This window comes from Heptranchias perlo, chromosome X (assembly GCF_035084215.1).
Source record: "Heptranchias perlo isolate sHepPer1 chromosome X, sHepPer1.hap1, whole genome shotgun sequence".
NCBI classification, from domain to species: domain Eukaryota; kingdom Metazoa; phylum Chordata; class Chondrichthyes; order Hexanchiformes; family Hexanchidae; genus Heptranchias; species Heptranchias perlo.
In genome coordinates this window covers 21929845-21956540 of record NC_090370.1, presented here as the reverse complement: position 1 = coordinate 21956540, position 26696 = coordinate 21929845, and the positions used below count along the sequence as shown (strand labels likewise).

General features: G+C 42.5%; 1 protein-coding gene, 1 long non-coding RNA gene and 1 pseudogene across 3 annotated transcripts; 1 reads left to right on the top strand and 2 right to left on the bottom strand.

Moving 5' to 3' along the window:
- LOC137306863 (histone H2A-like) overlaps window positions 1-26696 on the top strand; it is a 223927-nt pseudogene that overhangs the window by 110967 nt on the left and 86264 nt on the right.
- On the bottom strand, window positions 11415-11809 carry LOC137307183 (histone H2A.J-like). Its single transcript, XM_067976549.1, has one exon. It carries the CDS (start codon window positions 11802-11804, stop codon window positions 11415-11417), a length of 390 nt encoding a protein of 129 aa, XP_067832650.1. The 5' UTR covers window positions 11805-11809.
- LOC137306865 (uncharacterized) lies at window positions 14091-24714 on the bottom strand. Of its 2 annotated transcripts, XR_010958952.1 has the most exons (5): window positions 24250-24714; window positions 23788-23873; window positions 18329-18391; window positions 17862-17952; window positions 14091-14353 (listed from the first exon to the last, which is right to left on the bottom strand). It is a non-coding gene; the product is annotated as an uncharacterized lncRNA (long non-coding RNA). The 2 variants fall into 2 exon arrangements; XR_010958951.1 differs by lacking the exon at window positions 18329-18391.

Sequence of the window (26696 nt, the reverse complement as noted above, 5' to 3'; positions counted from 1 at the left end):
AAGTTTGCCTTAGTCACCCTTTATTTTCATATAACAAAAGAAACTCTTGCTATCTGTTTTTATATGTTTTGCGAATTTATTTTCATAATCTATCTTCCCTTTCTTAATCAATCCTTTCGTTACTTTTTGCTATCTTTTGAAGACTTCCCAATCTTCTATCCTCCCACTAAGTTTGGCTACCTTATATGTCCTTGTTTTTAGTCGGATACTATCCTTAATTTCTTTACTTAGCCATGGATGGCTATCATTTCTTTTACACCCTTTTTTCCTCAGTGGAATATATATTTTTTGAAAGTTGTACAATAACTCCTTGAATGAACACCACTGCTCATGTACCGTCTGACCCAATTTTCCCAGTCCACGTTAATCAATTCCGCTCTCATACCATCATAATCTCCTTTATTCAAGCTCAGTGCGCTTGTTTGAGAACCAACCTTCTCACCCTCTAATTGGTTATGGAATGTAACCATGTTATGGTCACTCATTCCAAGGGGATCCTTAACTAGGACATGAGTTGCTTGCCCCCTTGTAGGATCAGTTACAGACTGCTCAAGAAATCCATCCCTAATACACTCAATAAACTCTTCCTCAAGGCTGCCCTGCCCAATTTGATTTGTCCAGTTAATATGATAGTTAAAATCCCCCATAATTACTGCTGTTCCCTTTATACATGCCCCGACTATTTCCTTATTAATACTTCTTCCAGCAGAGTTGCAACTATTAGGAGGCATATATACTATGCCCACTAGTGCTTTTTTCTCCTTATTATTCTTTATCTCTACCCACACTGTTTCATTATCCTGATCCTTTGTCCCAATATCATTTCTCTGTATTACAGTGATTCCTTCCTTTACTAAAATAGCAACCCCACCTCCCCTTCCTTCCTGCCTGTCCTTCCTGATTGTTAAATACCCTGGCATATTTAATTCCCAGTCGTTGTCACCCTGCAGCCATGTTTCTGTAATGGCCACAAGATCATACCCATACGGAGTAATTTATGCCGTTAACTCGTCCATTTTGTTACGAATGCTACGTGCATTCAGATAAAGAACTTTCAATTATGTTTTGTGACACTTAGTTCCTGCTTTTTCCTTTTTTAACACTTTACCTTTTACTCCATACGTTCTGTCCCTTCCTGACACGCTTTCCTCTGTCTCCATGCTCAGGTTCCCAACCCCCTGCCACAGCTTTGATGCTGGGTTAATCGCCTTACGCCTTCTAGTTTTTATTTTATCTGTCGTGCCTAAAGTACACTTTCTTTCCGCTGCTCTACGCTTTTCTCTTTCATTTGTTCTTGAACAACTGTTTGTACTATTTGTATTGTAGATTTCCCCTGGGTCTTCCCCTCTCTTGCTGCTCTCAACTTTATTCCCTTATGACTCTCCCGATTCTCTCTAAATCTGTCACTTTGTCTGCCTCTGACCCTCTCCCATTGACATCCTCTGATTATCTTTCATTCCCGGTCATTCACCCTCTACTCTCTTTCTCTCTCTCTTCCTTTCCCCGTCTCTCTGCCTCTACACTTCTCTCCATGTCTCTACTCGCTCTGTCTCTCTATCTCCTTCCCTCTACACTCTTAGATCTATTCCCCTCTCTCCCTCTCTATCTTCCTTGTTGCTCTGTCTCCCCTGTTTCTCTCTCTTTATCAGTCTGTTTCTCCCTCTGTCTGTCTATTTATTTCTCCCTCACGCCCACTTTTTCTCTCTCTCAATCATTCTGACGCTTACAGTCTGTCTGTCTCTCTGTCGCTCTCCATGTACTCATTCTCCCTCTCTATGTATCTCTCTCCCTGTCTCACTCCCTCTAATTTGTCTCTCCTTTTCCACTCTCCTTCTATACTCTCCTTCTTCAGTCTCCGTCTCCACTCTCCTTCTCTGACCGATCCCCGTCTCTCTCTCTCTCTCTCTCGCTTCCTCCCACCGCCCTCTCTGTCTGTCTGTCTGTTTCTCCCTCTGTTTGTGTCTTTCATTCTTTCTCCCTTACCATCTGTGTGTCTCTACCTCTCTCTCTGTCTCTCTCTCCCTACTGATTATCTGCCTCTCTATCACTGTCTCTCTGTCCCCCTCTCCATCTCTTTCTCTCACCCCCCCCCCATCTCCGTCTCTCTCTCCGTCCTCCTCTCCGTAACTCTCTCCGTCTCTCTCTCTCATTCCCTCAATTATCTCTGCCTCTATCCCCCTCTCTCTCTGTCTCTCTTTCTGCCTCCCCTATTTATCTCTATCTCTTGCTCTCTCTTCTCTGTTTGTCTCTCTCTTTGTCCCCTGTCTGTCTGTCTCGTTCTCTCTCCCCAACTATATGAATCTGTCTTTATTTTCTCTCTCCCTCCCCCTGCCCATTTCTCACTCTTCTTTTGGATGCGTCTCTTTCTCTTGCCTCTTTCTCTGTCTCTCTGCTCTGTCACTGCTGGTCAGCAGCGGCCCCTGCTGGTGGTTGTGGTAGGTGATGACATTGACCAGGAACACAGGAACAGGAGGAGGCCATTCAGCCCCTCGAGCCTGTTCCGCCATTCAATGGGATCATGGCGGATCTCTGACCTAATTTCACATACCCACCTTAATCCCATAATCCCTGAACACAGGGTTAACAAAAATATATCAACCTCAGATTTAAAATTAACAATTGATCTCGCATCAACTGCTGTTTGCGGAAGTGAATTCCGAACATCGACCACTTTTTGCGTGTGGAAGTGTTTCCTAACTTCACTCCTGAAACTTCTGGCTCTATTTGTTCGGCTCTGACCCCGAGTCCGAGATTCCCCAACCAGTGGACGTAGTTTCTCTCCATCTCCCCTATCAGTTCCCGTTAATATTTTGAAAACTTCGATGAAATCACCCCTTCGTCTTCTAAATTCCAGAGAATACAACCCTAGTTTGTGTAATCTCTCGTCATAATTTAACCCTTGAAGTCCAGGTATCATTCTACTAAATAAAAGGTCCAAACTGAATTTTAACAGCTCGGTATTTTTTAATGACTGCCATACAAGTAAAGATTAACGTTTAGAAATGGGGTCTCTCATATTATTCCTTATTATATTAGTTTTTGGTTGTTGAAAAATAATTAAAATTACAATATTATTTTTAAAAACTTTTCCCTTCTGTCTCTTTAATGTAATTCAATGATTTCTTTGGCTTTTTATTATTATTGTTTTTATTTGCAATGACATACAGAATGCGAACTTTAAAGGAATGAAGTCTGCTTGCTTGTTTGAGCAATGCAGCCTGATTCTGTGGGCGGGACTCTCGTCCTTACCGATTTTGTGGTCGTGTCTTTTTCTCACACACCTTTCCAGCTGCGCAGCAAATCACGCTGCTCAGAGGCTGGGTTGATTGTGCCCAATTTTTGTAAAGTTCAAATTCTAGCAATTCATCGCCACAGAGCCGACAGTAAGTATTTTTGTTAATTTAATTCGCAGGAGCTGTGGTGAGCGTTGCCTCGCCGCTCGCAGCGATTTCTGGCCCAATGTCTTCTGCCGCTCTGCAACTTGCAAACCAGATCAATAAATCCCCCTTAGTTCCAAGAGCTTCAACTTTAGCTAACAGCCTCTTCTGAGGGACTTTATCGAATGCCTTTCGGAAGTCCATACTAACAACACCCATAGACAGTCCCCTCTCCACCATTTTATTCACCTCCTCAAAACAAATCCATGCTGGCTCTTACTGATCAGCTGAAAATGTTCAAGGTGTTCAGTCACTATCCTTAATTATAGACTCTGGTAATTTCTCGAAACCAGATGTTTGGCTAATTGGTCTATAATTCCCTATTTTCCTTCTGTCACCTTTCTTAAATAGTGGAGTGACATGTGCAATTTTCCAATTTAGATCAATGTTCATACACCGTTAGGATATGAACTAAATCTGGCTCATTACCCATTGTTAAATCTAATATGGCCTGCCCCCTTGTTCGCCCTCGGACTCATTGTTGCAGAAAGCTTTCCTGAACACACGCAAAAAATTCATTACCTTTCTGACATGAGCTCGTCTGTTTATCCCAATCTACATGAAAGTTTAAATCTATTCCCCATTAAAACCACTCTGCCCTGGCTGCATGCTTGTCTCATCTCCGCATTTATACATTCTGCAACTTCACAGCTTCGACAAGGGGGCCCATGCACAACTCCCACTACAGTCTTGTCCAGGACACGGGATGAGTCCTGGAGTTCCCTCATGGCACAGGTCGTGCATTCGACAGGTTTGAGCTACCCTGCCATGCCTTAATATATTCGATTAACTTAAACAAAGCAAAAACAAATTACGGTTATTTTTGTTTATTTTACTCTAGTTAAGTAGTTTAAGCTTTAATTTTAATGAGCTTCCAGGAGTTTGATACTTCAAGCTTTTAATTCAATTTTACCCAATTCCCCAAATCAGAGGAAAAAACCGAAGACTCGCCAGCCATTCACCGACCTGGGCGCGGAGTAACAGCGCATCACGCGACTTGCGCCCAAAACGGCCCTTATCCAATTTTTCCCCCAACGTTTCCTGTGTGCGCCAGTCGACAGGATTCGGATATGGTACCTGGCACATGGGGCCACAGGAAGAAAGATTGCATTTCGATTGCGCTCTTCACCACCTCGGACGTCCCAAAGCGCTTTACAGACAACGAACCACTCTTTGAAGTGTAGTCACTGCTGACATGTAGGAAACGAGGCAGCCAATTTGCACACAGCAAGATCCCAAACACAGCGAAGTGACAATGACCAGATAATGTGTGCTAGTTATGTTACTGGAGGGATAAATATTGATCAGGGTAGCAGGGAGAACGAATTACTCTTCAAGGTGAAGACAAGGTGATTGTATCAGTTCGAGTTTGGACCTTTGTAATGTTTTTCTTTCCTTATTTTTATCTTCTTCAGATTCCAACTGATCAGAAAACTGACAACTGAACTCTGAATGAAATTTCGATAAATCTACCACCCAAAATAAACAATGTTAGAAATAAAGAAATAAACCGGATTGAGACGGTTCACTTCACTTCACTGAAACGTCTAATTCCGGTTAAACCGGCGCGGCGCAGTCACAGCAGCTCATCGCTGATCTGCACCTCAACTCCATTTAGCGAAACAGAAACTGGAAAACTCATGTTTCGAGACGAGTTCACTAATTTCCTGAAAAATGAATATCACTAAACCAGCAAAACATTCCCTGCCCTGATTAAACACACAGCAAGGGACTGTGTCGAATATCTCGCAAGAAATCGGCGATTTTATTATTACACGGATCGAATACCGTGCTCAATATTAACATTAACACTGAGCGCTTTACCCCATGGTGCGGGACCCCGTCCGCGTTTATATTTAGAAAAAAAAATCAGAAAATAATAATCTCACCCAGCAGAATTGGGGATTGTTCGTATTTTACAGGACAGGATGAGGCCACTCGGCCCGTCGGGCTTGGATAGTAAATTCTGTTCACATTCTCCGCTCGGTGTTGTTCTCCGTGTACATTTTTAATGAACCGATTTGTCTTTTGTTTCATTTCCCCTCACTCTATTTTGCAGACTGAGTGCGAAAGCGATTCGCATTGGAGGCGAAACATTTTGATCAAAGATTTGAACATTGTTTATTCTGATTGTCGGTTTCTCGGAGACCCGGCGGGAGTTCAGTTGTCAGTTTCCGGATCAGTCGGAAACAGCAGAGCCAACTTGCTGCAAGAGAGAAAACAATAAATGAACAACATCAACAAAGTGAAAGGAAGAGAAAGATACAAGCAGAGTCTTAACCAGCCCTGCCCAGCGTTTAGGATCATTTGGTGAAACAATTTGTCATCGGCCGCGTGGCCGAATGGATTTGGCTTCTGATTTCGATATTTAGTTAAGTTGTTATCAGAAGATTGCAGGTTCGAGTCCTTCCGCGGTCGTTTTACTCGCTGGGTGAAAAGTTGTCCAACGTGCGCCCGAACTGTTTTGCACCCGACCGTTTCGAACAGTCGGATGGAACAGAAATCCCTAAATTCCTTTGCTTTCAGAAATTGACTCCACATTTTCAATATTGTCGATCTGGGTGCACGGGCAGGACATAGTGTCAAAGTGACTTTATTTCTACTGTTTGGATTCAGAAATGGTCGGCGAATCCATTGTGCTCTGTCGGTATGGGTCCGAATCCCATCCGTGTCGTTATTGTATTGAACTTTTGTTACGGCCCTGCGTAAGTTTTGTGCAATCAAAATGGGCTTGAAAGCAATTAATACCAATCCGACACCGATGTTTTAAGTCTGTATCCCGGGATATTTTGTTGAAATGGAGAGGGACAACTTGTCTTATCAACCATGATGTGGAGATGCCGGTGATGGACTGGGGTGGACAAATGTGAGGAATCTTACAACACCAGGTTGTAGTCCAACAGTTTTATTTTCAAATAAAACTGTTGGACTATAACCTGGTGTTGTAAGATTCCTTATATTTGTCTTATCAATTAAGACTTTCTAAAATTTAAATGCTCTACAGCTATATTGCCGTTTGTGTGAGAATATATACACCAGGTAGACTAGCGCTAATACACATTTCCGAATATAAAACACACACACATTAAACTATTGTGCAGTATTTGTAGGAGGTCACCCACAGGAGGAGGTCAGGGCCTGGTGTATCACAGACATTACTCACCAACATTTTGTGGGAAGAGATGAGAAATGTAATTGGATAAGACCAGATAGTCTGGAGAGAGTGTGGGAATACAACAGGATGAATAGAGCTCGATATAAGATGTACTGACATGGGATAAGGAAGAGAAGATCATGACTGATACCCATGGTTTCCCATGCAGAGACTGATGAACAAAAGATTGATGTTATTGCGCAGACGTACTGAGGGAGAAGGCGCAACAAAGTGGCTTGGCAAATGTATCAATACCATAACGTTAGGAAATAATTCGAAACATGTGGGCGCCGTGGCTCAGTGGTTAAAACACCTGTTCTATAAACTGAATATCTTGGGTTCAAATACCAGCAATACATTTCACAAAATTCTCTACAATAACATCTGGGGGTTTGTGCAAAGAATTGGGCCGAGTTGTACCACAAACTAGTCAAATAACAGCCTAACATAGCCATGCTGACGGAATCATAGCGTTAAGCCAATATCCCCGACTCTTTGGGTGAGACGAGTCAGACACCAATCACAGGTTAAGAAAAAGACGTCAATATTTTCCCCTGGGTCCCCACTCAGAGAGCCAGGGACAGCTCCCTCAGACGGCTGGGCTACATTGTCATTCACAATAAAGTTCAGAGATTAAGATGTAACACTACTCCAAAACTCTCACACATTGTTTGATTGCAGAAAATCCATAAGTGTATCAATATTTACAAATTAAACACTCGACAAAAAAGCATGTACTTTAAAGTATTAAAGATATAGTTTCAAATACAATAATGTAAACTGAAATAAGAATACAGAGTGAATCCAGACTTGCACATTGCCTCAGAGACTGAATTGCAGAAATAATGCCACACTGAGATAAAGCAGCAGAGAATGGCTGATACAGAATGAATTCCACACTCACAGCCAGAACCAGAGAATGACAGATACAGAATTAGTCCCACACTCATATATAGTATCAGAGACTGACAGATACAGAATAAAACCCACACTCATATACAGTATCAGAGAGTGACAAATACAGAATAAACCCCACACTCGAACACAGCACCGGAGACAGACAGATTCAGAATAAAGCCCACACTGGCTTACAGTACCAGAGAGTGAAAGATACAGAATAAACCCCACAAACATGTACAGTACGAGAGACTGACAGGCACAGAATGAATCCCACACTCACACACAGTACCAGAGACAGACAGATACAGAATAAACCCCACATTCATATACAGTACCAGAGACAGGGAGATACAGAATAAACCCCACACGCACACACAGTACCAGAGACAGATAGATACAGAATAAATCCCACATTCGCATAGAGTACCCGAGACTGACAGATACAGAATAAACCCCACACACATTTATAGTATCAGAGACTGACAGGCACAGAATAAACCTCACACTCGCATGCAGCACCAGAGACTGTCAGATACAGAATAAACCCCACATTCATATACAGCACCAGAGACTGACAGATACAGAATAAATCCCACACTCATGTAAAGTACCAGAGACAGACAAATACAGAATAAACCCCACGCTCATATACAGTACAAGAGACAGGAGATACAGAATAAATCACACACAGCACCAGAGACAGACAGACAGATACAGAATAAACCCCACACTCATATACAGTACCAGAGACAGGGAGATACAGAATAAATCCCACAATCACACACAGTACCAGAGACAGACAGATACAGTATAAACCCCACACTTATCTTCAGTACCAGAGACTGACAGGCACAGAATGAATCCCACACTCACACACAGTACCAGAGACTGACAGATACAGAATGAATCCCACACTCACACACAGTACTAGAGACTGAGAGAGACAGAATAAACCCCACACTCATATACAGTACCCGAGACAGACAGATACAGAGTAAACCCCACACTCACACACAGTACCAGAGGCAGACAGATACAGAGTACACCCCACAATCATGTTAAGTGCCAGAGACAGACAGATACAGAATAAACCCCAAACCCATGTACAGTATCTGAGACAGACAGATACATTATAAAACCCACACTCACACACAGTAAAAGAAACAGACAGATACAGAATAAATCCCACACTCATGTACAGTACCAGATAACAACAAATACAGAATAAACCCCAAACTCATGTACAGTATCGGAGACAGACAGATACAGAATAAACCCCAAACTCATGTACAGTATCGGAGACAGACAGATACTGAATAAAGCCCACGCTCATGTACAGTATCAGAGACAGACAGATACAGAATAAACCCACACTCACACACAGTAAAAGAGACAGACAGATACAGAATAAACCCCAAACTCATGTACAGTATCGGAGACAGACAGATACAGAATAAACCCCAAACTCATGTACAGTATCGGAGACAGACAGATACAGAATAAACCCCACTCTCATATTCAGTACCAGAGACTGGCCTCCAATGGACGTAAGCGAGAACTGTATCCGAGTGGAACAAATTCACTTTGTCTGTCGTGGTTGCAGAAACAGGACAATGTGCAATGTGAGGAAAGTTTCTGTCTGTAACTTCTACTCTCGTATTTTTGCACATTTTGATAGTGAAAAATGAGGACAATTTATTCATTAAAGTTTTGTTTTACTCATTCAATAGTTGTGAATTTTCCCCATTATATTTCACTGTACATTGCGCAGTATTTCTCTCTGATTTCTCAGTTCGATTTACATTACTCCTCTACCCCGTTTAGGCTCTTATTTTCCAAGCAGGATGTGGCCAACTTGTTCCCCTGGCAAAATGCACCAGCTCACACTTTCTATATTGAAATTCAATGGTCATTAACACGGCCGTTCTGCAAACTTACTTTGTTGCATTCTTCCTCAGGATTGACTATAACCCCCTAAATCAATTATAAGAATGTAACACAGCATTACAACTAATGTTTGGTCTAACAAAATGTACTTGCAGCTCGTCTCCATTCCCAGTTTATCTAAATCCCACCCGTGCAATATAATGTGAAGAATTAGTTTCTGTTCTGTCCCTCTCTCATCTGCAAACTTCACTGTCCCGGGGTTTGGGGACATCTACTGGCCGGAAGCAGAACTGCAACAGTTCGGAACAAATTGCTGAAACCGGACAATGTGCAGTGTGAGCGTGTTTGTGATTGGTGGCAGGTACTAAATCTGATTGGATATCTGAAGAAATCAATCAGAGAGTGAAAGAAACAGGTTTGTCTTTGGGGATGTCTTACTGCTGTGAGACAGGGCCTTGGTGAGACCACATCTGGAGTATTGTGTGCAGTTTTGGTCTCCTTATCTGAGGAAAGATGTCCTTGCCATGGAGGGAGTGCAACGAAGGTTTACCAGACTGATTCCTGGGATGGTAGAACTGACGTATGAGGAGAGATTGGGTCGACTCGGCCAGTATTCACTCGAGTTAAAAGAATGAGAGGTGATCTCTTCAAAACATATCAAATTCTAACAGGACGAGACAGACCAAATGCAGGGAGGATGTTCCCGATGGCTGGGGAGTCCAGAACCAGGGGTCAGAGTCTCAGGATACGGGGTATGCAATTTGGAACCGAGATGAGGAGAAAATTCTTCACTCAGAGGGTGGTGAACCTGTGGAATTCTCTACCACAGAAGGCAGTGGAGGCCAAGTCATTAGATGTGTTCAAGAAGGAGATAGATATATTTCATACTGCTAAAGGGATCAAGGGATATTAGAGCCAGACCTTTCAGGAGAGAGATTAGAAAACATTTCTCCACACAAAGGGTGGTAAAAGTTTGGAACTCTCTTCCGCAAACGGCTCAATTGCTAAATTTAAATCTGAGATGGATAGCTTTTTGGCAACCAAAGGTATTAAGGGATATGGGCCAAAGGCGAGTACATGGAGTTAGAACACAGATCAGCCATGATCTTATCAAATGGCAGAGCAGGCAGGAGGGGCTGAATGGCCTACTCCTGTTCCTATGTTTTTATATGGGGAAAAAGCGGGAACAGGGTACTGAGTTCGACGATCAGCCATGATCATTTTGAATGGCGGAGCAGACCCGAAGGCCGGAATGGCCGACTCTTACTCATATTTTCGATGTCAGGTGGCATCACTCCCATCCGTCCAATCACAATCATTGCCTTCACCCATCCCTCATTAGCATAGGGCTGTGGGGCTTCCTATTTCATCCGAGCTCGGAGCGGATTTGGGTCATTTCTGGGTCAGAAATTGAGTTTGAACATGCCTGAGGACAAGAAAACAGCTCCCAAGAAAGGCACCAAGAAATCCTTCAGGAAAGCACCAGCCAACGGCGGCAAGAAGTCGTAACTGACACAGGAACAGAATAATTCCCTCGCTCACATCCAATAACAGACAAATGTCATTCACTGATTCAGTAATCGCTGACACAATAATCAACACATCAGTCAGCTTCTGCTATACAAATCTGGGTAAAATAATACAGAGCGTGCAAGTGTTGTCGGAGGATAAGACTGTAAATAATATTGGGTGGAACACAACAGAATGCCTCTTGACGCCGATGATCAAACGTCCCTGGTATTTCTGTATCACACCCGCCCAGTTTAATGACAATTTTGATATTTTGTCTCATTCACCACACAAACTGCAAATATCAATCTATTGGAGGTTGGCGACATCTGCTGTCCGGAAGCGAGTACTTCAACAGACCGATCTGGATCATTTGTAATCAACAAGTTATTGTTAGTTCTAGGATCGGAATCAAGTCCTTATTAAATTGATTCCTGACTCTCTTCAGTCAGTAACCAGCCCTTTCAAAGATACAGTGGGTGGCTCTTAAAAGAGCCTTTGGGTTATCAGATTAAATCTTGGCCGCTTTACTTGCTCTTGGTGCTCACATGGCTGGTTTTCTTCGGCAGCAGCACGGCCTGGATATTAGGCAGCACCCCGCCCTGAGCGATGGTCACCCGTCCCAGGAGCTTGTTGAGCTCCTCGTCGTTGCGGATGGCGAGTTGCAGGTGTCTGGGGATGATGCGGGTCTTCTTGTTGTCCCGGGCCGCGTTGCCGGCCAACTCGAGGATTTCAGCCGTCAGATACTCGAGCACAGCAGCCAGATAGACCGGGGCTCCGGCACCCACACGTTCAGCGTAGTTCCCCTTTCGCAGGTGCCTGTGAACACGGCCCACAGGGAACTGCAGTCCGGCCCGGGATGAGCGAGACTTGGCCTTGGCCCGAGCTTTACCGCCGGTTTTTCCTCTTCCAGACATTTCCACAATCACAAACACTTTCACAAAGAATGAAGAAATCCTCCCGAACTCGCCCTTTTTATACCTTCTGGAGGAATACAGTGGGGGCACTTGTGATTGGTCCAACTGTTCGCAATCTCATTGGGCTGTTCGTTGAACCAATCAGAGAGCTGCTTTATTCACCAATCAATAGCCGGCAATGAGAAAAGGGCGGAAAACACCGAACTGAACAGTTTATGAAATTTGAAAAGCCCGCCAATATATTTCCAACACAAGAAGCGGATTTAGTAAATAATGTCGCGTAAAGACAAAGATTTAAAAATCTCTCTCCTTTTACTCTGTTATTCCACATTTCCCGTCACAACTTCTAGAATCTTTTACAATCCGGTTAAAATCCGCCTTCATTCACCTTTCGCTTTCAATCGGGCGGGAATAAAGCCCCATTTTTTAACGGGACAGATTCCAGCTCAATCTTTGTAAAAGTAACAAACCACAGATTGTGGATTGATCCCTGTTCACAGGAGCTGCAGCGCGATCGAAACCGGAGCCGAGACTCCTGGTGCAAGAAGTCGAACAGTGACAGAGTCTTTAGACTGTTCTGTCCTCGGTGTGAACACCCTTTCGGGATTGCTGCTTCACAAAGGATTGCGGTTCTGAAAGTGATATTCCCGAATAATGAGCAAACAAAGGTGACAAGGAGAAAGAAATGACTGAAGTGTAATCCACCGCCTTAAAACGGCTCTGATGGGGCAGATGCGGGGGAAGGGGCGGAATATGAGCGGGAATGAGAGGATCAAGGACACGTTTTTAGTTATTGGGACTGATTAAAAAAGCGATCCACTGATTATACCGGGCAGTGATTGAGAGAATCTTACAGATTTCAAGAGAAATTTCAAAAGCACAAGAACATAGGAACAGGGAGTCGGCCATTCAGCCCCTCTTTCCTGCTCCGCCATTTGATAAGATCATGGCTGATCTGTGATCTAACTCCATACACCTGCCATTGGCCCATATCCCTTCATACCTTTCGTTGCCAAAAAGCTATCTATCTGATTTAAATTTAGCATTTGAGCTGGTATCAATTGCCGTTAGAGAGAACGTTAGTGTCAAATTATCTACAGTAAAATGATTCCATACAGAGGTGTCGGTACAGCGTCTTCAGAGAGACTGTGGGTGGCTCTTAAAAGAGCCTTTGTGTTTAAAAATTTTTCAGTTCATTGTGGAGTATTACTTGGAGCTGGTGTATTTGGTCACTGCCTTTGTCCCTTCTGACACGGCGTGCTTGGCCAGTTCCCCGGGCAGCAGCAGGCGCACGGCGGTCTGGATCTCCCGGGAGCTGATGGTCGCCCGCTTGTTGTAATGGGCCAGGCGGGAAGCCTCACCTGCGATGCGCTCGAAAATATCGTTCACAAAGGAGTTCATGATGCCCATGGCCTTGGAGGAGATGCCGGTGTCGGGGTGAACCTGCCTCATCACTTTGTAGATGTAGATGGAGTAACTCTCCTTCCTCGACTTTCTCCGCTTCTTGCCGCCCTTGCCCGGTGCTTTATTCAAGGTTTTCTTGGCGCCCTTCTTGGGAGCTGCTTTCTTGTCCTCAGGCATTTTCAAACTCAATTTCAGACCCAGAAATGACCCAAATGCGCTCCGAGCTCGGATTAAATCGGCAGCCCCACAGCCCTATGCTAATGAAGGATGGGTGAAGGTAATGATTGTGATTGGGTCATTGGGAGTGATGCAACGTCGTCTATTATTTTCATTCTCTGATTGGATATCTGAAGAAACCAATCAGATTTAGTATCTGCCACCAATCACAAACACGCTCACACTGCACATTGTCCGGTTTCAGCAATTTGTTCCGAACTGTTGCAGTTCTGCTTCCGGCCAGTAGATGTCCCCAAACCCCGGGACAGTGAAGTTTGCAGATGAGAGAGGGACAGAACAGAAACTAATTCTTCACATTATATTGCACGAGTGGGATTTCGATAAACTGGGAATGGAGAACATTTTGTCAGACAAATCATTAGTTGTAATGTTGTATTAAATGCTTGTAATTAATTTCGGGGTTATAGCCGATACTGAGGAAGAATGCAACAAAATACATGAAGACTTTTATAAGCTTGCTGAAAGGCGGTCGAAATGGCCATTGAATTTCCATATAAAAAGGTGTGAGGTGGTGCATTTTGCTCGGAGAAATAAGGAGGCCACATACTGCTTGGAAATTAAGAGTCTAAATGGGGTGGAAGAACAAAGGGATTTCGGGGTACAGATTGATAAATGATTAAAAGTAGCAGCACAGGATGATAAGGCCATAAAAAAGCAAACACAGAGGTTTATTTCCAGAGGAATAGAATTGTAAAGCAGGTAAGTTCTGTCGAACTGTAATTTAAACTGTCAAACCTTTGGCCAAACTGTTAAGCTTTCCTTTTCTGAAATCTGTGCTGAGTATTCTTTGTTATATTTTCGGTTTCTAGATGTTTTTCTGTTGCTTCATTGGGTAAAGGATTCCATGATCAATCCTACCACCGACCTTTCGTTAACTGGTCTTATGTTCCCTGGACTTGTTCTACATCCTGTTTTAAAATATAAGAATCAAATTAGCTGTCATCCAGTCCTCTGGCACTATTCCTTTTTTGATGATTTTTTCCGATGCATGTAACAATGCCTCTGCTATCTCTTCCCTTGCTTCATTTAATATGCACAGATGCAATCTATCTGGACCAGGAGTTTAACCACACTTTCGAACATAAATGCCTTGATATCTTTATTGACCTCTTCCTCCAATACGTTCACCCTGTTAATCTCCCGGGTAAATACTGAGGCAAAGTAACAATTCAACATTTCTGCCATTTCGCTGACGTTACCTGTGAGTTTATCTTGTGCATCACTTAGTGGCACTCAATCAATTCTGATTTTCCTTTTGTTATTTTTGTGTCAGTGGAATAATTTACTATTTCTTTTTATATTCCTTGATAATTTGATTTCCTGGCTCCTGTTTGCTTCCCGAATTGTTTTGTGACTTCTTCCGAGCCTCTTCCTATTCGTTTTTGCCATCCTCTTATTTAATATCTATGAATGAGAAATTCCACCAGCTTGTTGTGTCTGTTCAGGGGCTGATGTTTGGGAACTATTTATTGTCTATGATTAAAGTGCCAGAAACCCAAAGGGAGCAATTCAGTCCGAAACTCCACAGAAACACTCCACTTCTCCCTCCTGGTGAAATAAGGCGCTAGAATGGTGAGTATAGCTGCCTTCCAAGCAGTTAATTCCAACAGGTTTGAATCCCAGCACGCTGAATTCAGAAACACCAAGACTGGAACTGAATTTGATGATGTTCAGAGGGACAGTGTTTCCAAAACACAAACGGGTTTAATTTATATTAAAAATACTTTTAAAATTCATTTATTTCCCGCATAATGTTGAATTTAACTCTGTTCCTTTGTATTATTATTTGCCCTGATCTGTACGGTGGATACGAGACACAATTGCTCGGATTCAGTGAAATTAATTGATTTTCGGAAGTTTTTCCTCTGATGATTCCTTTTCCTTATTTAAATTATATCGGATTAACCTTTCTGATCTATTGAAGGGTCATAGTCCTGAACCGTTAACCCGAGCCTCCCTTCTCCACAGATGCTGCCGGACCTGCTGAGTCTTTCCAGCATTTTCGGTTTTAATTTTTTCTGTATTTTGTCCCTTTCACTTTTGACGGTCGCCGTTGAACCTTCCAGATTTGCGCTCAGTTTTTATTTGTGCTTCAGTTCGGTTTATTTGAATTAATATAAATCGTGTCCTGAGAAATCAGACAGAAATATTGTGCAATGGAGAGTGAAATATAATGGGGCAACTTTCGAATGAGCAAAACAAAAACTTTATTATGAATCAATTGTCTAATTTTTCACTGAAAAACATGAAAAAATCTGAGAGTAGAAGTTACAGAGAGAAACTATTTCCTCACATTGCACATTGTCCTGAATCTGTGACAACGACAGATAATGTGAATTTCTTCCGCTCTGTTACAGTTCTCACTTATGGCCAGTAGGTGTCAGATTGTATGTGAGTGTGAGAGTAATTCTCTGTCTGTCAGTTTCTGGTACTGTGTGTGAGCGTGATATTAATTCTGTATCCGTCAGTCTCCAGTTCAGTCTGTGAGTGTGGGATTCATTCTGTCTCTGTCAATCTGTGGGAATGTGTGTGAGTGTGGGATTCATTCTGTATCTGTCAATCTGTGGGAATGTGTGTGAGTGTGGGATTCATTCTGTATCTGTCAATCTGTGGTATTTTATCTCAGTGTCGGATTCATTCTGTACCTCAGTCTCTGGGCAAAGTGCAAGTCTGGATTCGTTCTGTATTCTTATTTCAGGCTGCAGTATGGTGCTTGAAACTGTATCTTTAATTCACTAATTTATGCAAATCTTTTGTGTAGCATTAATTTGTAAATATGGATACACTTTTGGATTTTGTTTCAATCAAACAACGTGTGGGAGTTTTTTTGTCGGATTATATCTTAATCTCTGTGAAGATAATGTACACTTCAGTCTTTTACTGTGAAATTATTGGACTGGTATTTATGGTGTCGCTCAGTCAGTACTAATGGAATTGACACTCTTTCTTTCAGTCTGATACGGTATGAGATATTTGGACTCGTGTGTAAGGTGCAGCTCACTCTGTACTCATGGAATTGACACTCTTTCTTTCAGTCTGACACTGTATGAGATTTTTGGACTGGTGTGTAATGTGTGGTTCAGTCTGCACGAATGGAATTGACATTCCAACTTTCAGTCAGACACTGCAAGAGATTTTTGGTCTCGTTTGTAATGTGTAGCTTAGCCTACATTAATAGGATTCATGCTGTATGTTTCAGTTTGATAAAGTATCAGATTTTTGGACGGTATATAATGTGTAGCTCAGTCTGCACTAATGGAATTTATACTGTACCTTTCAATCTGATACAAACCAGCCTAAATATATTACACAGTAAGGTGTAGTTCAGTCTGCACTAATGGAATTCATACTGTATCTTTCAATTTGTTACTGAATGTGACTTTTGGACTGGTATCTAATGTATACCTCAGTCTGCACTAATGGGATTGATACTGTATCTTACAGTCTGATACTGTGTGAGATTTCTATACTGGTATGTAACATGTAGGTCAGTCTGTACTAATCACATCGATACCATATCTTTCAGTCTGATATTGTACCCGATTTTTGGACAGGTATCTGATGTGAACGTCTGTATGCAGTAAAGGAATTGATACTGTACTTTCAGTTTGACACAATGTGATTTTTGAACAGGTAACTAATGTGTACCTCAGTCTGCACGAATGGGAATGATACTGTATCTTCCAGTACAATAATTCATGTGAATATTGGTCTTGTATATAATGTGTAGCTCAATCTGCACTTATGGAAGTTATACTGTATCATTCAACTTGGCACTGTGATTTTTGGACTGGTATGTGATGTGTTGCTCAGTCTGCACAATTGGGGTTGATACTGTGTCTTTCAGTCTTATACTGTATGAGAATTTTGGACTGGTATCTAATGTGTACCTCAGTCTGCAGTGAATGAATTGAAACTGTACATTTCATTCTGACACTATGAGGTTTTTGGACATATATGTGAGTCAAATATGGGTAACATCTGAACTGGTATCTAATTTGTATCTCAGTGTACAATAGTGGCATGAATACTGCATCTTTAAACTTATAATGTGTGTGAGTTGTGGGCTGGTATTTAATTTGAATCTTGGGGTGCATGATTGTGATTCATTCTGTACCTATCAATCAGTCCAATGTGTCAGTTCTATCTGGTATTTAATTTGTAGCTAAGGCTGAACTAATGTGAGACTGACAGAGTGCCTTTCAATCTGATACTGGGTGTGATTTTAGACTGGAAATTATTTATCTGCCGGTCAGCTGTAATGAATCGTTGTGAAATGGAAATTACATCTGTCTCTCCTGCTCTGTTTCACTGTTGGATTGGGATCAGTGTGGGACTGACTATTTCTGCTGTCTGAGACTGTGGGACTGATGACCTGTCTGTGTCTCTGTGCTCTGTGAGTGATAATGTACTTACTGTGTGTGAGAAGGAGCTGGCTGCACTGACTGCTCCTTGTGCCTCGGGTGGAGTAAACATCACACTGATTCTGGGTCCTTCAAGGATTTGACTGTCGGAAGAAAAAGATTCTCTTGTAATTCAAGAACAGGTGAAATAGAAAATACAAAAGTGATCAATTGAATCTCTCCGTTAATAATCATTGTAATAACCACAAATGAAAACCAGCGATACAAACAGTGTCAGTGTCTGACTCCACTGCAGTACTGCAGCTCTCAGCTTCTGCACACCAGGTGTGTTGGGCAGTTTTACAACAATTTAGTGACATCCAGACACAACCCAACCCCTGCACTGATCCATGAATGGGACTACCCGATGGGGCGGGGACCTTTGATCATATCAGATTTCTGTTTCCCACTCCCTTGGGACAAACCATTGAACTGAAACAAAACAGACGCTGTTTAAAATGTGTCCTTCAACCTTCTCACCTGATGTCTGCCATAGATGCTCTTTGTTTCACTCCCCATATCCTTACTGTCCGGCTCTGTTTACTTTTCAGAAACAAACACTACAGGTTAATGGGCAGGTTTAAAAAATCAGATTTAGTACCTGCCACCAATCATAAACACGCTCACACTGCACATTGTCCGGTTTCAGCAATTTGTTCCGACCAGTTCTGCTTCCGGCCAGTAGATGTCCCCAAACCCCGGGACAGTGAAGTTTGAAGATGAGAGAGGGACAGAGCAGAAACTAATTCTTCACATTATATTGCACGATTGGGATTTAGAAAAATTGGGAATGGAGGCGAGCTGCAAGTACATTTTGTTAGACCAAACATTAGTTGTAACGCAGTGTTAAATTCTTGTAATTGATTTAGGAGGTATTGTCAACACTGAGGAAGACAGCGGCAAAATAAACTTGCAGAACGGCTGTGTAAATGGCCAGTGAATTTCAATATCGAAAGGTTTGCGGTGCTGCATTTCGCTGGAGGGAATAAGGAGGCCACATACTGCTTGAAAAATTACAGTCTAAATGGGATAGAGGAACAATGTAAATCGTGTCCTGAGAAATCAGAGAGAAATACTGCGCAATGTGGCAAATTCACAACTATTGAACGAGTGGAACAAAAACTTTATTATGAATAAATTGTCTTCATTTTTCACTGTCAAAAAGTGCAAAAATTCGAGAGTAAAAGTTACAGACAGAAACTTTCCTCAAAATGCACATTGTCCTGTTTCTCTCACCACGACAGATAATGTGAATTTGATCCGCTCTTTTACAGTTCTCGCTTACGTCCATTAGAGGTCAGTCTCAGGTACTGTATATGAGAGTGGGGTTTATTGTGTATCTGTCTGTCTCTGGTACTGTGCGTGAGTTTGGGATTCTTTCTGTATCTGTCAGTCTCTGGTGCTGAGTGTGAGCATGGGGTATATTCTGCATCTGTCACTCTCAGGTACTATATATAAGTGATGGATTCGTTCTGTATCTGTCAGTCTCAAGTGCTTTATGTGAGTTTGGGAATAATTCTGTATCTGTCAGTCTCTGGTACTGTCTGTGTGTGGGGGGGATACATTCTGTATCTGCCATTCTCTGCTACTTTATCTCAGTGAGGGATTCATTCTGTAATTCAGTCTCTGAGACAATGTGCAAGTCTGGATTCATTTTGGGTTCTTATTTCAGTTTACAGTATCGTATTTGAAACTGTATCTTTACCACTTCAAAGTAGATACAGTTCTTCGTCGAGTATTTGATTTGTTAATATAGATACACTTTTCGATTTTCTTTAATCAAGCACCATGTGTGAGTTTTGGCTCAGTGTTACATCTTAATCTCTGAACTCTATTGTGAATGATAATGTACCTTTCAATCTGTTCACGTTGAAATTACTGGACTGGTATATAATGTGTCGTTCAAACTGCAATAATGGGATTAATTCTGCATCTGAGTCTAACACTGTATGAGATATTTGGACTGGTGAGTAACATATAGCTCAGTCTGTGCTAATGGAATCGATATTGTATCTTTGAGTCTGATATTGTATGAGATTGTTGGACTGCTCTATAATGTGTGGCTCAGTCTGCACGAATAGAATCGATACGGTATCTTTCAGTCTAAAAGTGTATGAGATTGTTGGACTGTTATATAATGTTAAGCTAATAGAATTTAAACGATATCTTCCAGTCTGATCATCTATTTGATTTTTGGACTCGTATGCAATGTGTAGCTCAGTCTGTACCAATGGTATTGATAATGTTTATTTCAGTATAACACGAGTATTTACCAATATATCGAATATGTAGCTCAGTCTGCACCAATGGAATTGATACTGTATCTTTCAATCTGACCCTATGAGATTTTTGGACTGGTATGTAATGTGTAGCTCAGTCCGCAGTAATGCGAGTGTGAGATTCATTCTGTATCTGTCAGACTCTGGTACTTTGCGTGAGTGTGAGATTCACTCTACAACTGTCAGACTCTGGAACTGTGTGTGAGTGTGGGATTCATTCTGTATCTGTCAGTCTCTGATGCTGTGTGTGAGTGTGGGATTCATTCTGTATCTGTCTGTCTCTGGTGCTGTGTGTGAGTGTGAGATTCATTCTACAACTGTCAGACTCTGGTGCTGTGCATGAGTGAGATTCATTCTGTTCCTGGTACTGTATGTGAGTGTAGGATTCATTCTATATCTGTCAGTCTCTGGTACTGGCTGTGAGCATGGGGTATATTCTGCATCTCTCAGTCTCAGGGGTACTATATATCAGTGATGGATTCATTCTGTATCTGTCAGTCTCTGATACTGTGTGTGAGTGTGGGATTCATTCTGTGTCTGTCAGTCTCTGGTACTTTATCTCAGTGTGGGATTCATTCTTTAATTCAGTATCTTCCAGTCTGAACATTTGAGGTTTTTGAACGAGTATGTAATGTGTAGCTCAGTCTGTATCAATGGTATTGATACTGTTTATTTCAGTATAATACTCTGAGTATTTACCAATATATCTAATATGTAGCTCAGTCTGCACTAGTGGATTTGATACTGTATCTTTCAATCTGACACAATGAGATTTTTGCTCTGGTACGTAATTTGTAACTCAGCCTGCACTAATGTAGGTGACTATGAGATTCACTTTGTATCTCTCAGTCTCTTGGTACTGCGTGTGAGTGTGGGATTCATGCTGCATCTGTCACTCCCTGGTACTCAATTTAACTGTGGGATTCATTCAGTATATACATTCTCTAGTACTGTGTGTGGGTGTTGAATTACATCCATATATGCAGTTTCTCATAATGTATGTTAGTATGGGATTCATTCAGTATCTGCCATTCTCAGGTACTGTGTGTGAGTGTGGGATTCATTCAGTATCTGTCAGTCTCTGGTGCTGTGTGTGAGCGTGGGATTCATTCTGTATCTGTCTGTCTCTGGTGCTGTGTGTGAGCGTGGGATTCATTCTGTATCTGTCAGTCTCTGGTACTGTTTGTGAGTGTGGGATTCATTCTGTATCTGTCTGTCTCTGGTGATGTGAGTGAGTGTGGGATTCATTCTGTATCTGTCAGTCTCTGGTACTGTTTGTGAGTGTGGGATTCATTCTGTATTTGTCTGTCTCTGGTGCTGTGTGTGAGTGTGGGATTCATTCTGTATTTGTCTGTCTCTGGTGCTGTGTGTGAGTGTGGGATTCATTCTGTATCTGTCAGTCTCTGGTACAGTGTGTGAGTGTGGGATTCATACTTTACCTCTCAGTCCCTAGTGCTTTATGAGATTGTGGGATGAACTCAGTACCTGTCAGTCCTTGATGCTGTATGCCTGTGTGGGATTCATTCTGTATCTATCATGTCTGGTACCATATTTGAGTGTGGTACTTACTCTGTGTCTGTCTGTCTCTCGTACTGTATGTGAGTGTGGGATTCATTCTGTGTCTGTGTGTCTCTGTACTGTATCTGTGTGAGAGATTCATTCTGTATCTGTACATAGTTATTCTCTCAGATTACATTATCATGTTCAATATTGTAGGATTAGTACCTTAATGCTTAAATAGTTTTTCTCATTATTTAATTGGTAAATATGGACACACTTTAGAATTTGATGCTGGAGCTTTTAATCTGATAATTTGTGTGCTTTTTGAACTACTATTAAACCTGTATCTCTGTGAGTAATATTGTGAATGATAATGTATCTTTCAAAATGATATGGTGACATTTTGGAATTGGTCTATAATGTGTAGATCTGTCTGCACGAAAGGAATTGATACTGCATCTCTAAATTTTATTTGAGAATATTTTTGGACTCATGTGTAATGTGTATCTCAGTCTGTGCTAATAGAATTGATACTGTATCTTTAAATCTCATACTATGAGTATATTATAAACTGGTATCTAATTTGTTTCTCAGGTTACACTGTCACAGCATTTCTCAATCTGATACTGTACATGAGTTTTGACTTGCAATTTGTATCTCTTGATACGCTATTCAAATGGATACTGCATTAATTAAACTCACGTGTTTGTGAGAGTTCTGGGCTGGTATTCAATTTGGTCGGTTGTTATATAAAGTTAAATTTCACGGGATCCAAGGTGAGGTAGCCAATTGGATAAAAAATTGGCTTGGCGACAGAAGACAGAGGGTGGTTGTGGAGGGTTGTTTTTCAAACTGGAGGCCTGTGACCAGCGGTGTGCCTCAGGGATCGGTGCTGCGTCCGCTGTTATTTGTTATGTATATTAATGATTTGGATGAGAATTTAGGAGGCATGGTTAGTAAGTTTGCAGATGACACCAAGATTGGTGGCATTGTGGACAGTGAAGAAGGTTATCTAGGATTGCAACGGGATCTTGATAAATTGGGCCAGTGGGCCGATGAAAGGCAGATAGAGTTTAATTTAGATAAATGTGAGGTGATGCATTTTGGTAGATCGAATCAGGCCAGGACCTACTCCGTTAACGGTAGGGCGTTGGGGAGAGTTATAGAACAAAGAGATCTAGGAGTACAGGTTCATAGCTCCTTGAAAGTGGAGTCACAGGTGGATGGGGTGGTGAAGAAGGCATTCAGCATGCTTGGTTTCATTGGTCAGAACATTGAATACAGGAGTTGGGATGTCTTGTTGAAGTTGTACAAGACATTAGTAAGGCCACACTTGGAATACTGTGTACAGTTCTGGTCACCCTATTATAGAAAGGATATTATTAAACTAGAAAGAGTGCAGAAAAGATTTACTGGGATGCTACCGGGACTTGATGGTTTGACTTATCGGGAGAGGTTGGATAGACTGAGACTTTTTTCCCTGGAGAGTAGGAGTTCTAGGGGTGATCTTATAGAAGTCCATAAAATAATGAGGGGCATAGATAAGTTAGATAGTCAAAATCTTTTCCCAAAGGTAGGGGAGTCTATAACGAGGGGACATAGATTTAAGGTGAGAGGGGAGAGATACAAAAGGGTCCAGAGGGGCAATTTTTTCACTCAAAGGGTGGTGATTGTCTGGAACGAGCTGCCAGAGGCAGTAGTAGAGGCGGGTACAATTTTGTCTTTTAAAAAGCATTTGGACAGTTACATGGGTAAGATGGGTATAGAGGGATATGGGCCAAGTGCAGGCAATTGGGTCTAGCTTAGTGGTATAAACTGGGCGACATGGACATGTTGGGCCGAAGGGCCTGTTTCCATGTTGTAACTTCTATGATAATCTCGGGGTATCTGGTATTTAATCCATGGCTAATGTTGCCCTTTTGTGAAATTGACATCCTGAAAGCGTGACTTTGTACTGGGATTTTTGTATCTTCCTGTCAGCAGGACTGAGTTCGGGGGAAATGGAAACAGCGTCTGCCTCACCTGCTCTGTTTGACTGTTGGATTGAAAATGTGTCTCTGGAACCTGGGATCAGTGTGGGACTGACCGCTTCTGCTGTCTGAGACTGTGGACCTGATTACTGTCTGTGTCTCTGTGCTCTGTGAGTGACAATATACCTACTGTGTGTGAGAAGGAGCTGGCTGCACTGTTCCTTTGCCTCGGGTGGAGGAAACTTCACATTCATTCTGGATCCTTCAAATATTTGCCTGTAGAAAGAAACGTATCTCTTGTAACTCAAGAACAAGTGAGGTAGAAAATGCAAAAGTGATCAGTTTAATATCTCTGTTAATAATTATTTTTAATGTTCACAAATGATTTCCAGTGATACAAAGAGTGTCAGTGTCTAACTCCACTGCAGTACTGCAGCACTCAGCTTCTGTACACCAGGTGTGTTGGGCGGTTTTAAAATAATTTAGTAACATCCAGACACAACCCAACCCCTGCACTGATGCATGAATGGGATTACCCGATGGGGCAGGGACCTTTGTGCAGGTCAGGTTTCTAATCCCCTCTCCCATGGGACTAACCGTTCAACTGAAAGCAAACAGCCGCTGTTCAAAATGTGTCCTTCACACTTCTCACCTGTTGCCTGCAATTGATGCTCTTTGTTTCACTCCCCACATCTGTTTCCACTCTTCACTGTCCAATAATAATAAACACAGTGGGACTGGAACTAAACCAGCACCATTCACTCCTGGTTTGGGGAGAGAAAGCAGCAATGGTTTTAATAGCAGGTTCTTCCCATTCTCTCTCCCTCACTCTGGACACACACAGCCCGAGAATGACCTCTCCTTCCCCCTCTCACTCCATGTTCCGGGACCAGTTCCTGATCCACTCCGCCTCTTACAAACAGCCCCCGGACACCCCCTGACCTTCCCCCGGACTCAATGCCGATCTCTGAGCCCATCTGCGGACACGGTCCCGAAGCGATGAGCTGCTGTAACGAGGCTGCTCTTTGCTCCCTTCCCCCGGGGGCCGTGATCTCTCCATTCCCGGCTGTTTTTAACCATCTTCTTCCGCTCACTGAGGGAATGGCGCCCACAGGCCGAGCTGGGGGAGGGGAGCGCGCATGCGCTCTTCTGCTCACCAGCAAGCAGCGCTGGGGGCGGGGCTGAATCACGCATGCGCAGATATCTGGTTTAATTCCCAATACCAAAATCGATGGAAACTTTCCCCAATTGGAATTTTTCAGAGTCTGAGCAAAGGAAGTGGGGGAAAGGTCAGAGGGAATGGGGTCCACAGGCAGTGCAGGAACAGGCACCAGAATGGGAAACAGATGGGATTCCACCAGTGCCTGACGCTGGAATCCAGACTGACTTTACAATCTCCAACTATTAAACTGGATGTTTCCATCCCTGCTGTTTCTCTCGGTATATTTTGATGGTAAAGAGCCTTTCAGAGATAAAGTGCGACGTTTTGAAATGAGCCAATGGGTTCTGTTCATTCTTGGCCCCTTTACTAATTAAGTAACGTGTGACTCCGAAACTGAAGGCAGGTTTTCTCAAACCAATCCTGGAGAAACATGGGAGAAAAATGGGAGTCGGTGTATTTGCTGGGACCGTGTGGGATTAACATCAGACTGCAACAGTCCCAGATTAATGTAATCACAGTGAAACTCACGGACACTGAGAGTAATAGCGAACGGAACTGGTCTGCAAAACCGAATATAGTACAACAGGCAAGAGAGGGTTAAATTCGGCCCACATTGTTTTTGTCACTCTCTGCACTGTCCCTGAGTGTGGGATTAATAGTGTGTCCGTCTCTGGTATATCAGTGAGAGATAAGAATGCATCTTCTGTCTCTCCAACGGGATTTTCTGGATAAAACGCAAGCTCACAGGTCAGTCTGGAACTGATACTGTGGCACTGTGCCTCTCCGCTCGCTCTGTCACCGTATTTGTCTTCCTTTCTCTCTCACTCTCTGATGCTCGATATGAAGGTTGGATACAGATATTGAGCGTGATATGAACACACTGATAGGAAGTGTAAGACTGACAGGCTCTGTCTCTCTCTCCAGTGCTGGACATGATCCCCATATGGAACCAACGCGGGTTGGTGGACTCGAAACACGGTTTACCAGTCAACAAGGCGAAAGGCGAGTAATATTTCTGATCTCCTGGGCACCAGGCCGTTCACTGTTATTTGTTTCTGTACAGAGTTACATTTCAGTGATTCCCCAGTGAGTTTGATGCGTTATGTAAATAATCCAACAAAATAGAACAGAAACGGAGTGAAGCGCTGAATCCCGCAGATGTAGAAAGGTTAGTCGAGCAGTTCTGGTGATGCTTTACGAGACCAGCATGGGGTCCAGAAGTTACCGTTTAAAGTACCGGACTGTGGTCGGTGCCCCGAATCCAGTCCCATTAATACCTCATCTCGTCCACACCGAGACAAAAGCAGCTCAAAGCAGCACTGGTAGCATGATATCAGCGTCTCCCTTCAGACAGTAACCAGTCCTTTCACAGATACCGTGGGTGGCTCTGAAAAGAGCCTTTCCATCGAGTTACATCGAAATTACGTCACAGAAACAGGCCATTCGGCCCAATTGGTCTGATGCCGGCGTTTATGCTGCTCACGCGCCTCCTCCTTCCTTACTTCATCTAACCCTATCGGCATATCCTTCCATTCCTTTCGCCCTCATGTGCTGATCTATCTTCCCCTTAAATGCATCTATGCTATTGGCCTCAGCTATCCTAAGAAACCCTATCATTAATGAAAATCAGCCTTGTCTTTTCTAATGAAACGAGACCCAGTCTGCTCAGCCTTTCCTGATAAGAATATCCTCTCATTTCTGGTATCATCCTTGTGAATCTTTTTTTGCATCTTCTCCAATGCCCCTATGTCTGTAATATGGTGACCAGAAATGTTCGCATTATTCCAAATGTGGTCTCACCAAGATCCCATACTAGTTTAACATAACTTCTTAGCTTTTCAATTCTATCCCTCCAGAAATTAATCCCAGTGTTTGATTTGCCTTTTTATCACCAGCGTCGCTACTTTCAGTAATTTGTTCATCTGCACCACGAGATC